Here is a 14237-nt window from a genome sequence, read left to right as displayed (position 1 = left end):
GCAGGTAGGGGTGGGGGTGTGGGCACTACACAAAGCAGGCTCTGTCACCCACCAAGCATGGCCACACGCACGTATCGCCTCCGGGTGCTCATGGCAGCGATGGACGTCCATGTTCCCGTCAGAGGGTCATAGCGCTCAGCACTGTGGACACCAGGTCTGCTACTGACCTTGAGCAGTGGCAGAAAGGCTGCCCTGGTTCCAGGACCTGCCCTCCCCTATGGAATGACTACAGTCCCATGCTGGGCAGTCACAGAGACTGACCCCAGAATCCCACTGCAGCAAGAAACAGGCCTTCTGGGTGGGCATGAGCCACTGGCTGGCTGCCTGAAAGACCCTGGGCAAGTGTCCACATGGGCCCAGCCCCCGGGCTGCTGGGAAGAACTTGAGAGGAAAAGAAAGGGCAGCTGGGCTGGTGCAGATGGAGAAGCCCAGGGCACCGGGTGACTCGAGTCAGGTGGGATCCCTCTTTGCTCCCCTCAGGCATGACTTCTGCAATCCTGATGCAGCCACACCTACAGCCAAACCAACCCCAAGAGGCCACCCGGCCCTGACCCCGGCCACTACCTGTTGAGGCAGGAGGCCCCATCGTAGCCACCAGCTGCATACAGGAGCCCATGCAGGGCGGCCACACCCAGGCAGCTGCGCCTTGTGCCCATGGACACCTCAGGCTGCCAGGTGTTGGTCACGGGGTCGTACGACTCTACGGTGGCCAGGTCTGAAGTCCCATCGTAACTAGGGGAGGGGTCCGTTGCCGGTCAGGATTGGCCCAGCGGGTATATGCTGAGCCCCTGACCCCAGACCAGCCTCCGCACTTACCCACCCACGGCATACAGCCGGTTCCCAACTGCTGCCACGCCCACCCGGGCCCGGCGCGTGGACATGGAGGCCACCACGTGCCAGCGGTCAGTGCGTGTGTCGTATGCTTCACAGTCCCCGTGGATGGCGAACAGGCTCCCTCCACCTAGGGATGGGGAGGTGACAGGGCAGGACAAGGGGCCCCAGGGAGGCAATGGGCTGGGGGTCTCTAGCATAGGTCAAGGTCAAGAGTATGGGGGCTCGAAGGGTGGGTGGGGGTGGGGATTGGTGAGCGGGTCACACCACTCGGGGTCCTCCGCAGGCTGACAAGAGGAGCCGGCGTGGGGTGGGTGCAGGATGTGACCAATATAACGTGGGGTAGGCTTGCGCTGGCTTACAGATAGAGGGCATAGGTCAGGGATGGGAGGGGAGAAGGAGGTGATGTGGGGGGCCTGGAAACCAGGGGACACGATAGGTGAACATACCCACAGCAAAGAGCACAGGGCCAGCGCCCTCACAGCGCCGGGGCCGCGTACGGCTGGTGCCCAGAACGCCCCTCTGCTCAGGCAGCAGGTGGAACTTGAGGGCCTCAATGAGCAGGTCCTTGCAGTCAGGGTGGTGCCTCACCAGGCTCTCGGCATCCACATGGCCCAGCAGGAAGTCCCGGCTCAGCAGGGGCAGGCGCACACACTTCATCAGCTGGGGGGTGCAGGGGTGCCATGGTCAGGGGGCAGGCCCCAGTGAAGAGACTCACTCTCAGACACCCTGGACCCTTCCTGAAACACGTGCCTGCATCACTCCTGTGAAGGGTCTCTGGACACGGCAGAGCCCAGGTGCACCCAGGCCCTCAGCCACTGTGCAGCCCCTCCCGGGTACACTGGGCCCCCCCCAGGCGCTGGCCTCACCCTTGGGACATGCTGTCTCCGAGAGTCCACGTCATGCTTGACCCAGCTCAGGACGGCACGGTAGACGTCCTCCTCCGAAGGCACGTTCAGGCTGTCGCTGGAGACCAGTTCCAGCACCTGGAGGTGGGGACCCTCAGACCTGAGATCTGGGGAGGGTCTTGGGGGCCCATGGAGCCCTGAAGGTGCCTGGGAGGGAGAGTCTGATAGGGAGCCCAGAGTTCCTATGAGAAGGGGCCAAGCAAGGTCAGGAGCCACAGATTTGGTTCCTGGGGACCTAGGCCCAGAGCAGTCCTGGGGACGTGGAACCAGGGACTAGAGGTTGTAGGCAGGGATGCGGTCAGGGCAGGATGGGATCAGAAGTCAAAGGTTGAACGCTTAGGTGGGTCAGAAAATGGGGATGAGGTTGTGGGGCTTGGTCAGGGGATGGGTCGTGAGCCTGGAGCGTGGGTCAGAGGTTGGGAATAAGGGTTGGGGGCGGGGGGAGGGGGGCAAAGGGCCAGGGCCTAAGGGCCAAGATGAAGGGAGCCAGGGGTCTAAGGACGGGGTCTGGGGTCCAGGGTCTAGGGACTGGGTCAGGGTCGAGGCTGTATGCCAGCTGGCACGTTACCTGCTTTAGTGGCAACAGCATGAACTCCTCAGTCTTGGCCACATCCACGAAGTGCTGCAGCACGTACCTGTGTGCTGCCTTGAGCAGGTCACCGCAGGAATGTGTGTCAGCAAAGCCCCGGATGCCCAGGCAGTTGGAGGGGTCGAGCTGACTCAGCAGGAACTTGCAGCAGGCGTCACGGACGCCATTCAGCTGCAGGAGGCTGGCAGCTGGGAGCAGAGTCTGTGGGGTGAGATGAGAGAGAGCCAGGGGAAGAGGGACGGAGAAACGGGACGTGAGGCACTGAGGGACAGGGAGAGGCACGAGAAGACACCGGGAGCTGAGGCACGAGGCCCAGGAGAGGTGCCGTGGGTTGTGAGATGAGGCCCCCTCACCTGTACGTTGCCCTCGCCCACGACGATCTCGGCAGTGTATGCAAACTGCACCAGCTGGTCCAAGGCCTGAGGGTCAATGTCGTGCAGCGTCACGTGCGTCTGGCGGCTCTCACTCATCTCATCTGTGGGGACAGCGGGTCAGGCCGGTCCCTGCCCTGTGAGATCTGCGGAGCCCCCCAAGTGCCCAGACTGGATGTGGTGGTACTTGCTTGTGAACATGGCGTGGAAGTAGGGGCTGCAGGAGGCTAGCACCACCTTGTGTGCTCGGATCTCCTTGGCTGCCACGTGCAAGACGATGTCACACAGGAGGCCACGCTGCCGCATGCGGCTCATGGCCACGAAGGCGTCGTGATAGTGCCGTTTGGAGTTGTGGGACACAGTGTGGCCCTCACGGCTCAGCAGCTGCATTGCACCCTCCATGGGGGCCGTGGGCCGGGCCTGCCGAGGACGCGCACGCTCTGCCTCTGGGCTGCAGGTGGGTAGTGCCAGGTCAGGGTGCACTCTGCAGGGAGTTGTCCACCCACCCCTGAAACCTCGGGCAGGGCCAGGACGCCCAGGAGGTCACCCCTCCGTCCAGCAGCCCGTACCTGGCTTCCATCAAGGACCACCCTCCTCAACTTTTCCTCACATACGGGGAGCCTCCCTGGAGTCCAGCAAAACTGCCCCGTCCCTGTTCCTAGCGTGAGGTTCAGTCACGCACCTGATGTCGACTGTCGGGCCTATACGGCTTCCTCTGCTGGGACCCTCCTGGCACCACGCTCCCCCCTGCCCAGGTGTACCCATTAGAACCAGGACCCCCTCTGCCTGTGACTCTCCCAAGAACCAGGCTTCCTCTGCCCTCCTTGGGACCAGGTTCTCTTCTGTCTGTGACCGGCCACCGTTCCTGTTTCCCATGAGTCCAGTGTCCTCCGCACGAGCTGGGCACACAGGACGTGCATGAAGCGAAACTGGCTAATGCTGTATGACAGCTCTGAAGAAGACCCCTATGCCCACCATCAGGCCTGACCTCACTTGACCCTCCGGAGCGGCTCCCCCCGCCCCCCCTCCCCCCCCCCCCCCCAACACGCATCCTGCAGACAAGCCGCCTGAGTCTAAAGAGCGCAGCCGGAATTCAAGGGCGGCGGGAGAGGACAGAGCCTCCGGGAAGCAGCCACCTCTGGACGTCCTGTCCCAGGTCTCTGTGTGCGCGATAAACGGAGGAGGAGTTGTACCCTCCACCGGCCGGCCGAGTCTGCGGGGCGCAGAGGCCGCCTCCTCCGGGCAGCCTGCCAGGGTCGGCGCGCGCCCCTCCTTGTCTCCTTCCCGGACCCACTCAGCCCCAGGTCTGGCTTACGGTCCCCAGACCCTCGGCCCACTCACGCCGGCGGCTGCGGCGGCGGTGGCGGCGGCGGCGCCTCCGGCCCGGGCCCCGGACTGCCGTGCTCCGGGCTTTGTGTCCTGCCAGCCGGGCGCTCGCTGCGCGGCTGCATGGTCTCGGCCGCCGGACCCGCCGCGATCCGCGGAGAACGCACAGATGAACGGACGCACTGACGGCTGGAGGGCTGCTAGGCGGTGGCGGCCGGCTCAGCTTCCCTCGGTCCCGCCGCCTGCCCGCAGCCGCTGTTTCTCGGCGCCGCCCGCTCCGCCTCCCGCGCAGCCCGCGTCTTTGGGGACTGAAGGAGGCACTCTAATCCTCCCAAATGTCTGGGCGTTCTGCCTGCCTCCTCCTCCAGGAAGCCCCCTGGGCCCCGCCCGCCGCCTGCCTAGGAGAAGCCTCACCGACCATCACCCATCCCCGCCAATTCATTCAAGAAGCCCCGCCCCTGTAAGCACCCTGGACCCGAAGCTTGGAAGGCCCTGCTGCCCCTGGGGCCTGAGGCAGCCCAGGACCACATCCTCCCTGACCCTTTGTGACCCCACGCAGACCACTTTGCCTGTCTGGCCTTTGCTGAGTTCGCTCCATGAACCCCTACAAGTACCAGGCCTTGAACTGGGTGGGGCGGGGTAGGGTGTGGTAGGACAGGGGTGCATGGCCGGGGGGACCTGGCAGGAGCCACACTGCTCCCAAGAGGGCTATGGGATCTGGCTGTCCAGGCCCACAGAGCCTTGCCTTTAGGTAGATGGGTGGAGGGAAAGAGGGCACAAGCTGGCCTTCCACCGCCTTTCTTCTTCAAGCAAGGCAAACTTCCAGCCTCTGGGCCTTTGTACTTGCCGTACCCAGGACAGGGCAGAGGAAAAGTGGCCATTCATGCCCAGCCCCGTATGTGGACTAGGGCTAGTGTAGTCATAGGCAAGTTCCCGGCAGAAGACTCGCTGGACTGAAGTACAGGCACAGTACTTTAAGGAAGATTTGGCCAAACGGACGTCAGTAAGGGCTCTGGGATCTGTCCATTGCCCCGCCCCGTGATGTGGCCTGTCCAGTGAAATTGTAATGACTCTCATCACTCTCATCCTCGTTTGATCCGGATGAGACTTGCCTGTCCCTCAGTGTTTTTTTTTTTGGCGAACTGCCCATCCAAGGCATTGCCTTTTCAACTAGACCGTTTTTCCTACTAGGTTGTTGGCTTTTTATTATTGATTTGTAAAAACTTGTTGCATAGAAGTCCTCTCTGTCAAGTGTTTCCATCTGGATGCATTTTGTCCACTGTCAGTGCGTTGACATCTCACAGGCACGTGCCATGGAGCTCCAGGGAGGCTGCGGGCAGGGCTGGGAGAGGTTGCCCCAGGTCCCGGCCTCTCTTCCCTCAGACAGGTACCGCTATTACTGTCTCTTAGAACCAGGAAGGACACAGATTTGTGAGCAGCAGGTCAGGATTCTATCATATGCAGTTCTGCCCGATTTTCGAGAGCTACAGCCCCTCACTCAGTGATGTGTGCGGGACCCATGACTGAACCAGGCCTGCGCCATTAGCCCCAATTCCGCCGGCCACCGTGGGAGCCCGGAGCCAGGAGGATGTGAATGCGCCCTTCCGCCTGGATGCCTCCGGAGCCACCGCTGGAGAAACTTAGAGCCACCGGTGGGGCGCGGAGGGGCGGTATTGGGGGCGGGGCCCTCCTGGAGGAAGTGCGGCTAACGCACGGCATTCTGGAGCCGGAAGTCGGGCGCACGCTGAGGTTTGGCAGTAATGGCGGTGGTGCGGGGCACCAAGCGGTAAGTTGAGGCTCTGAGGATCGATTCGGCTTTCCAGGGGAACCTTATATTCACAGGGGCTCTCCTTGAGCTTAAACGCGTTCCTGGTGCAGCAAGGCTGGGGCAGACCGGCCTGGCAGGGAGTCCTGATCCAGATGTCGTAACCCGCAGGCGGCTGGCGGAGCTGACGGTGGACGAGTTCTTGGCTTCGGGCTTTGATTCTGAGTCTGAATCGGATTCCGAAGGAGCCCCAGAAGCGGAGACGTGGGCGGCGTGTGAAGCCGACCGGAGTGTGGATAAGCCAGGCGGAAGGCCCTCGTCCAGGTGAGGGGAGCGTTTCCCGCGGGACGTCTGTAAAGCCAGACGCTCTTCACCGTCCTGGCCCACCCGTCACGTGTATGCTGACCAGTCCTGGGGCCTGAGGATCGCTGACCCCTTCCCCAGACCCTTCGCCTCACCCATTCTTTCTTCCCGTGTTTGCTGAGGTTCTGTTCTGTGACAAACGTACATTGGTGAATAATAGGCCCTTTTCTGGTGTAGAGGAGCTCGCTCAGTCTCGGGTGATTCACGACGTGTGGTATGTGAGAAGAAATGAGTGCGGCAAACAGGAAAAATAGAAGGGGTAGAGAAATGGGGAGCGTGTTGGGCACCAGCTGTTGCTGTGTTTAGTGGAGAAGGCCCTTTGAAGAGGTGGTAGTTGGACAGAGACTTGGGGGAGTAAGCCACGCAGGCGGGAAGAATGCTTTGGTATTTCATGCAGCAGGAACAGCCACGCTCCTGAAGTGGGAGCGGGTCTGACACAGAGGTGAGTGTGTATGCAGGAGCGAGGGGGAGAGTAGTAGGAGGTGAACCAGGAGAGATGATAACGGGGTCAGATCTTGTAGACAGTTTATAAGACGTGCGCTAAAATGGGAAGTCATCTCAGGGTTTTGAGCTGTGAAGTCACGTCCTGTGACATGCAAGTCAAGAGTCACTTGGGTTGCTGTGTTGAGAGTAGGTTGGAGGTGGTGGGTGTGGAGATGGGGAGAGACCACTGTGGTAATTGGGAGAATTGAGAGATGGTGTTGGTTTTTTTTTTTTTTTTAATTTTTTTTTTTTAACGTTTATTTATTTTTGAGACAGAGAGAGACAGAGCATGAACAGGGGAGGGGCAGAGAGAGAGGGAGACACAGAATCTGAAACAGGCTTCAGGCTCTGAGCGGTCAGCACAGAGCCTGACACGGGGCTCGAACTCACGGACGGTGAGATCATGACCTGAGCCGGAGTCGGACGCTTAACCGACCAAGCCACCCAGGCGCCCCGAGATGGTGCTGGTTTAACTAGGAGGCATGAGAGGCTCTGAAGGGCTTTTGCTAATTAGGTCTCATGGCACATTGCATGCTGGGTATGAGAGACAGAGGTTGTCTTTCACCTGAGTGCCTGTAAAGGTAGAGTTACCCACAACTGAGGTGGAGCAGAGTGCTGGCAGAGCAAGTTTGGGGGAAACCACAAGTTCAGTGTTGTATGTGGGTTTGAAATGGCAGGTGTTGAGGCAGTTGGCTGTGCGAGTGTGGAGTTTGGGGGAGAGAGAAATCTGCTGAAAACTTACTGCTGGAAATCCCCTACCTTGGTTGTGGGTAGCTATTGTGGAGAGAGCAGATCAAGCCCTGTAGTTTCCCTGTGGAGGCTGGCGAGCTTACAGTGTGGAGGACAGGAAGCCTTACCCCACGTCCCCTACTCCCCAGTCCTGTGGGCTATGTCTGTCCTGTGGACTTGACGACCCCTGCCTTCTCAGTCGGCGTAAAGGTCGTGCGTCTGAGCATAAGGACCAGCTCTCTCGGCTGAAGGACAAAGACCCGGAGTTCTACAAGTTCCTGCAGGAGAATGACCAGAGCTTGTTGAACTTCAGTGATTCGGACAGCACCGAGGACGAGGAGGAGCAGCTGCACACTCTGCCCGACACGTTGGAAGTGAGGGCTTAGGCAGAGCTGGTGGGGGCAGGGGCACACTTAGGGCCTCTGCATCCTGCTCCAGCCTGGTCCTCTGTGTCTGGTGCAGGAAGCAAGTGGGGAGGAGGAAGATTCGGATGAGGATGAGGTCCCCAGAGGACTGAAGGGGAAGAAAAGGGATTCTGCTCCTGTGACCCTAGCCATGGTTGAGAGGTGGAAGCAGGCAGCAATGGTGAGAAGTGGCATGGTGTGGGCAGCTGGACACCCCCCACCCCTTTAGGACTCTGCCCTTGACTCATTTTAGTTACCTGGGTCTGTGGCAGACGGGAGGAGCCCCTTCTCTGAGCACCCACACTGGGGTCCTCTTCTGCACCAGACCCTCATGTGAAGGATGTCGCATGGTTCTGCCTTTATGCTAAGAGGCTCCAGGATTGCATTCTCCCCTTCGGTCAGAGATTCTAGGGGCTCTTTCTGCTCTCTTCCACTCAGTGTCTCTCTCGGGCTCCCTGTTCCCTGAAGTCTGTTGTGGGTTAGGACATAGTCTCTGCCTTTGTCAGGAGCTAGAGCCCTTCCTCCAAGGGTTTTACGTTGGTTTCTGCAGAGATAGGAAAGGACAGAAGGGAGAACCCTAGAAACCACCTGGTGCAGGCCACCATCCAGATCTGGGACCTTCAGCCTCTCCCCTGAGCCAGGCTCCCTGCCCTTCCAGGAAGATTCTGGACTCTGGTTTTTTGTTGTTTTTCCCTGCACGTGGCTCAGCAACACTGCCTCCACCTCTGCTCCGTGTCTCAGAATGTGGGCGAGGGGTACCTTTCTGTCACAGCAGGTTTCTGGAGCTCTGGTTGCCTATTGCTCTGTCCAACACAGCTGACCGCTTCCCCAACGTTCTGGGTCCTCTTATCCCTAATTTAGCAGCACCTTACTCCGAAGCTGTTCCATGAAGTTGTGCAGGCATTCCGAGCTGCTGTGCTCACCACCCAAGGAGACCAGGAAGGTGCTGAAGTCAGCAAATTCCAGGTCACGGACAGTGCTGGTGAGCTGGGGTGAGGGGACCTGGGATGCAGCGTCTCTGTTCTGTCTTCTGTCCTGTGAGTGGTATCTGTGGTCCCCTCATTGCAGTGTTCAACGCCCTGGTCACCTTCTGCATTAGAGATCTTTTTGGTTGTCTCCAGAAGCTACTGTTTGGGAAAGCCCCCAAGGACAACAGCAGGTGAAAGGGAAGAGGGGAGGTAGGGGGGTGTGGTCAGGACCCCGCACTGGGGAAGGCAGAGGCCTTGTGATCTGGCAGTCCCCCTCTCGACCCAAGCAGCACAGAGGGATGCCGAAGACGGAACCAGGCCCTTTGCCGGGCTCCGGGGAGAGGCTGGGCGGGGCCAGTTGGGTGGCTTTGTCCTTCCTCCTTTCTGTTTTCCTTCTGAAAAGGTACATTCTCTGCCCACAGTTCCTCGGGGGGCCCAGAGTGTGTGCTTGGCTTTGCACCGCTAGTTCCTTAGGTCAGGATTCTCCCCTTTTCACTCTTTTTTTCCTCTTCAAGTGAATATTTCATCCACTCTTCTGCTGTTTGCTCTGGGGATGGTGTGTGTATCTGTAGGTAGGGGCCTCATCGAGGAAGCTGACAGGTGATGGTGGAGGGGATAGCCGTTGAGCGAGTGGGCAGCAAACACACGTGTCGTGAGTGGTGCTGGCATCGGCCAGGCACAGACTCTCGTGCGAAGGGGGCCGCTGCACTGGGAGAGCAGTCCCCGTGAAGGGTGGGGGGCTTTGGGGGGAGGTGTGTGGTGCGGGGGGGGTTCGCTCAAGATGGGGTGGGCTTGGTCTCTCTGCAGGGTGCTGCAGCCGTCCAGTAGCCCGCTGTGGGGGAAGCTCCGGCTGGACGTCAAGGTCTACCTGAGCTCAGTCGTACAGGTGCAGTTCCAGCGGGGAGGGGGCCTCCTGTATCCCGCGAGGCCTGGCTGAAGCCAGTGGTGCAGTCCTTCCTCGTGTCCCAGACGTGAGTGGGTTTGGGGCCTCGCTGACCCTCCTGCTTCCCCAGCTGGTGGCCTGCGTGACGGAGGCGACAGCAGCGGCGGCCGTGCTCCAGCATGTCAGCAGTTCCGTGCCGTACTACTTGACCTTTCCCAAGCAGTGCCGCATGCTACTCAAGGTACCCGGCTGTCTCCCTTTGGCACTGTGATCGGAGGCGCGCGTGGCCACCCCTCCAGCGTGCCCCGCTCCCAGCCAGAGTGGGGGTGGCATCTGCGCCCGCCCCCCACCCTACGCCCTGCTGGGATTCTGTTTCGGTCAGCTCTCTGCCCTTGGTGCCGCAGGCCCGGTCGTGTGAGGCAACCGCTTTCTGACAAGAGCTGTAGCAAGACGAGCTTTTCTTGTCTTCTAACGTGCCTTTCTGCTTAACTGACTGAGCCACCCAGGTGCCCCCTAATGTGCCTTTCTGGATACGTGCCTAACACCAAAGCTGTGTTTCTGTGGTACAGCCTTCTTGGGGAGCCTCGTGTTACCTTTCACGTTTTTGTTACTTTTTCACTGAGGTGTAACCGTAGCTCTATCCTGAGGTGCTTTGGGAAGGGCTGTCTCCTAGCAGTGGCCACAGGGGCCTCTGGCTGGGCTTGGGGAGGCTGGGGCAGGCAGTGATGTCTCTCCTTCTGCAGAGGATGGTGATTCTGTGGGGCACAGGTGAAGAGACGTTGCGCGTACTGGCGTTCCTGGTCCTCGTCAGGGTCTGTCGGCACAAGAAGGCTGTCTTCCTGAGTCCTATCCTCAAGGTAGTGTGGACCCCTGGCTCCTGCCTCCGATGCCCCCCAGTCTGTGTCCATTAGAGTCTGGGTTGAAAGTCTTGGTCTGAGGTCTGGGCGGCTGCCTTTGTGGTCAGCTCCTCTTGCTGAGGCTGTGGCTCTGGGCTGACCCAGGCCGTCACTGCAGTTCTCTCCCTAGGAAGTGGGGGACAGTGACAGGGATGGGAGCTCTTGGTCCTCTGGGGCTCCACATAGACTGCTCTACACAGCTCTCCCCTCAGCAGATGAGGACATCAGGTGTGGAGAGGGACAGGGACCCTGCTGCTTGGCTGCATGCCTGGGGTGATGTGTCCCACACAGTGACCCTCTAGAAACCCCTGCGTGGGCCTGGCCTGAAGCTGCAGCTTTTCTAGCCCCTCCTTCCCAGTCCCTCCGTGGTCTCCTTGCCTCTTCCTGCAGTTATTCGCACTGCGTTTTCCTTGGCACCGCACCCTCCCTATAAGTCTCCTGTTCCGTGCGCGGCAGACTTTGTGTGGGTATACGTGTGTGGCAGCTGAGCAGCAGAGGGCCCAAGGAGCAAGTGCCACGTAGGGGGAGGGGTCTGCAGCAGACGTGGCCAGCCGTGGCTCCCACTGAGGAAAGGCCCAGGTGTCTGGCAGCGGCTTGGAGCTGGGTAGCGGGTGCACGGTGCCCTGGCAGCTCGGGTGGCCCTGACTGGGATCTTTCTGGCAGCAAATGTACATCACCTACGTGAGGAACTGCAAGTTTACCTCCCCCGGCACCCTGCCCTTCATCAACTTCATGCAGCGGACCCTGACCGAGTTGCTTGCCCTGGACACTGGCATCGCCTACCAGCATGCCTTCCTCTACATTCGCCAGCTCGCCATCCACCTGCGCAATGCCATGACCACACGCAAGAAAGTGCGTGGTTGGGCTTATGGGGTGGGGGTTGGCATGCCCGGGGTCGGGCCCCACCCCACCGTATACTTAGGGCTCCACGGCTGAGGGGCTGGGACCTCCTGGAAGCCTCCGTATTCCTGTGTAGCCCTGGGGAGAGACAACCCAATGCCTTGGAGGGCTCAGGGCCCTTGCCGGTGGGGGCTTGGGGAACAGGTGGAGGGTGCGGGCAGCTCTGAGGGTGGGTCAGGGGAGGGGGTGGGGTAGGTGGTCGCCGCTGCTGCTGGCTGGGACCCCGTGCACACCGTGGGTGAGGGAGGGCTGGATCCTTCTGGGACCCCTGGGCTGACTTGGAAACGGACTTCACTCTGTGCCCAGGAGACCTACCAGTCAGTGTACAACTGGCAGTTCGTGCACTGTCTCTACCTGTGGTGTCGTGCCCTCAGCACTGTGTACCCCAGCGAAGCCCTGCAGCCCTTGATCTACCCCCTCTCGCAAGTGGTGATTGGCTGCATCAAGTGAGTCACGGATGGGCGGGGCCTCCCTGAGGGCCAAAGGAGGTCAGGGCCAGGGTTATGTGGGCTGTTACGGGGTCAGGGTTGTACAGACTGTCTTTGGACAAGGTCATGGGAGGCTGGTTTAGAGGAGAGGGTTACACAGGGAGGCATCCTGGAGGGTCAGGAGGAGCTAGTTCTCCAAGGGTATGAGCCATCCCTGGGCCCTGGGGTCTGTTACTTGGCATCACCTGTGGAAGGACCCGGGGTGGCGCCATCTGTGGCCCAGAGGCCAGCATGGGAGAATGCCCCGGATTCATGCATTCTGGGAGATGCTGGGTAGAAGGGACTGTGTGCGGTTTGAAGGGAGCTTGGGTGTCTGTCTTACCATGGGGTTCTTGGGTAGCGGGTCTAGTACAACGCGCCACATTTCAGTTGTAACCATTGAGCTTTGGTTTCTGGGGGCAGAGAATGGAGGAGCCGCGTGTGCCCAGGTGGCTGCCTTTGTTAGCCAGGAGGGGTCGCCCCTGTGCTCCTGAAGGAGGAGCCTTGAAAGCAGGGAGCTGGGAAGAAAGCAAGCTTTGAATGAACCATCTCCCGCTGCTCTCCTCCTGCATTAAAGTGAGATTAAGTTAAAAGCCGCGTGGGATGTTCTCTCACCCGATAATTGAGTGAGGAGGCAGGTCCTTAAGACCCGGATTTTAGTCGGGGACTTTTGGTCTGCCCTGTTCTGTCTGGAGGAATCAGATAGGGCAGGTGTGGCCACTGACCCTGACAGAAGTGACCAAGAGGGGCCCTTCCTGAGGTTCGAGCCCCATGGGTGGAAACAGGTCATGGGGAGCCAGGCTGGGATGGTGAGGCTAGGGCCTCTGCTCACTCCTGCCTTTCCATGCCCCCAGGCTGGTTCCCACTGCCCGCTTCTACCCCCTGCGCATGCACTGCGTGCGTGCTCTGACCCTGCTCTCGGAGAGCACCGGCACCTTCATCCCAGTGCTGCCCTTCATACTGGAGGTGAGAGGGTGCCTGTCGCTTGGGGTGGGAGGGGGCAACACAGTGCCTTTGTGCTCTGCTTGGAGGCGCTCCTTGCTGCGCACGGACCGCCTATCCCGAGATGCAGTGTAACCCTCCTGAGTGCTGGTGGTCTCATCTGTAGAGGAGGTTTTATGAGGACATTGCTCTGTGCAGCGCCTTGCTACCTGCCCCAGCTGGGGTGTGTGTTGGCAGGCGAGTGGCAGGGAGGACAAGGACAGCTGCTCTGCAGGGCTGGCCTGAGGGTGCTGGTTTTAGGACACGCTTGAGTCTATTCCAGTGGGCAGGAGAGCTGGGCTGGAACCCTAGATCTGATTCCAAAGCTGCGTTTTTTTTTGCATGCTCCTTTGTGTATGCGTGTGTCTGTGCGTGTCTGTGCGGATCTGTGTGCATGCTTGCATGCCCCGGGGGTTAGGCCCCACCCCACCTTATACTTAGGACTTCACATCTCCCTACTAGAGAGGCCCTTAGTGCCACCTGCTGGATGGGCCGGATTAGTGGCTCAGTGTGGCCAGAGCTGTGGTCTGCACCGGTTTACCAAAGCAGGGGAGAGAAGGGAGCCCCTGGGGTTTCTCTTCTGATTTCGTGTTTTCTTTTTGCACAACCCTTGTATTGGTCCCTGTGTCAGCATGCCATAGACCGGCATGTCCTTTTTACATCCACAGGTGCAGGCCTGTCCTTTCCAGAGAAAATAAGTCACAGAGGCAGAAGGAAAGCTCTTTGCCCCCAGGGCGTTTTTGCCCTTGCCTCCCTGGGTGGGTGGGAAGGGGTGCTGAGAGCAGCCCCTGCCCCTGCTCCACCTCAGGCTGAGCCAGGCTAGAGAAAGGGCAGTGCTCCCCTAGGGAAACCTGTTATTAGCACAGTCATGGGTGCTTTTTATCTGGAGCTGTGCTGAGCTCAGCTGTGAAGCATCATCCTCTGCTCTGTGGTGTCTTCAGCATCGGCCACCCACCCCCCCTCAGGACAACATCCTGGATCACCCCTGCGCGAGGGTGGTGAGGAGGGGCCAGGCATGGCTCCCGCTCCACTATCCCAGGACAGCCCGCAGCCTTCGGACACGGGGAGGACTTCCCTGAGAGGCAGAGGCCGATGGGCACAGCCTGTGGTCTCTGTGGAGGATGAGGGGTTATGAGCTCCTCAGGCCCTTGCTGAGACCCTCTGGCCATTGGCATATCACTCCCAGGATGCAGCCCTGGGGTTGGGACCAGGCCTTGGGAATGCAGTCATGGGTGAGCATGTTGCAGTGTCAGTGACCCTGTACAGAAAGGACCTTTCTTTTGTTTCCAGACGCTGGTTCTTAGGGCTTCTTGGTCTCGTTTTAGGAGAGGGTCGGTAGCAGTGTGCACGGGTGTGCTTCTGGTCCTGCCCCC

At 60.0% G+C, this 14237-nt stretch overlaps 2 protein-coding genes across 4 annotated transcripts in view; one reads left to right on the top strand and one right to left on the bottom strand.

The window, feature by feature from the left end:
• Nucleotides 1–6: 6 nt before the first annotated feature.
• On the bottom strand, nt 7–4291 carry KLHL17 (kelch like family member 17). 2 transcript variants are annotated; one of them, XM_040457759.1, is made up of 9 exons: nt 4041–4291; nt 2891–3150; nt 2682–2803; nt 2308–2529; nt 1701–1817; nt 1281–1494; nt 817–961; nt 565–732; nt 7–167 (listed from the first exon to the last, which is right to left on the bottom strand). In XM_040457759.1, exons 1-9 carry the CDS (start codon nt 4148–4150, stop codon nt 119–121), a joined length of 1407 nt encoding a protein of 468 aa, XP_040313693.1. In that variant the 5' UTR covers nt 4151–4291; the 3' UTR covers nt 7–118. The 2 variants fall into 2 exon arrangements, with proteins under 2 accessions (XP_040313693.1, XP_040313683.1); XM_040457749.1 differs by having other exon boundaries at nt 7–141.
• A 1407-nt stretch (nt 4292–5698) lies between these two features.
• The window catches only part of NOC2L (NOC2 like nucleolar associated transcriptional repressor), a 13597-nt gene continuing 5058 nt past the window's right edge, over nt 5699–14237 (top strand). Inside the window, exons 1-12 of one of the 2 annotated variants that reach the window (XM_040457737.1) lie at nt 5699–5811; nt 5962–6114; nt 7565–7739; nt 7828–7950; nt 8634–8751; nt 8838–8928; nt 9545–9623; nt 9751–9861; nt 10364–10477; nt 11180–11368; nt 11723–11862; nt 12738–12849. In XM_040457737.1, coding sequence (XP_040313671.1) covers nt 5786–5811; nt 5962–6114; nt 7565–7739; nt 7828–7950; nt 8634–8751; nt 8838–8928; nt 9545–9623; nt 9751–9861; nt 10364–10477; nt 11180–11368; nt 11723–11862; nt 12738–12849 — 1431 coding nt within the window. In that variant the 5' untranslated portion in view covers nt 5699–5785. Of the gene's footprint in view, nt 5812–5961; nt 6115–7564; nt 7740–7827; nt 7951–8630; nt 8752–8837; nt 8929–9544; nt 9624–9750; nt 9862–10363; nt 10478–11179; nt 11369–11722; nt 11863–12737; nt 12850–14237 lie in introns of both variants that reach the window. The other variant, XM_040457727.1, reaches the window with a different exon arrangement.

The sequence above is a fragment of the Herpailurus yagouaroundi genome, unplaced genomic scaffold (genome assembly GCF_014898765.1).
Source record: "Herpailurus yagouaroundi ecotype Mexico unplaced genomic scaffold, PumYag 77, whole genome shotgun sequence".
Classification (NCBI taxonomy): domain Eukaryota; kingdom Metazoa; phylum Chordata; class Mammalia; order Carnivora; family Felidae; genus Herpailurus; species Herpailurus yagouaroundi.
The sequence above is the reverse complement of the archived record's forward strand: the minus strand, read 5'-3'. Positions and strand labels throughout refer to the sequence as shown.

What these genes read in the sequence shown, in the direction of transcription:
- KLHL17 (XM_040457749.1), bottom strand. Translation starts at nt 4,150, where the DNA reads ATGCAGCCGCGCAGCGAGCGCCCGGCTGGCAGGACACAAAGCCCGGAG. An exon ending in TGCTGTTGCCACTAAAGCAG is followed by an intron (nt 1,818 to 2,307) that starts GTAACGTGCCAG and finishes CCCCACCTCCAG; the next exon opens with GTGCTGGAACTGGTCTCCAG. An exon ending in GGAGACAGCATGTCCCAAGG is followed by an intron (nt 1,495 to 1,700) that starts GTGAGGCCAGCG and finishes TGCACCCCCCAG; the next exon opens with CTGATGAAGTGTGTGCGCCT.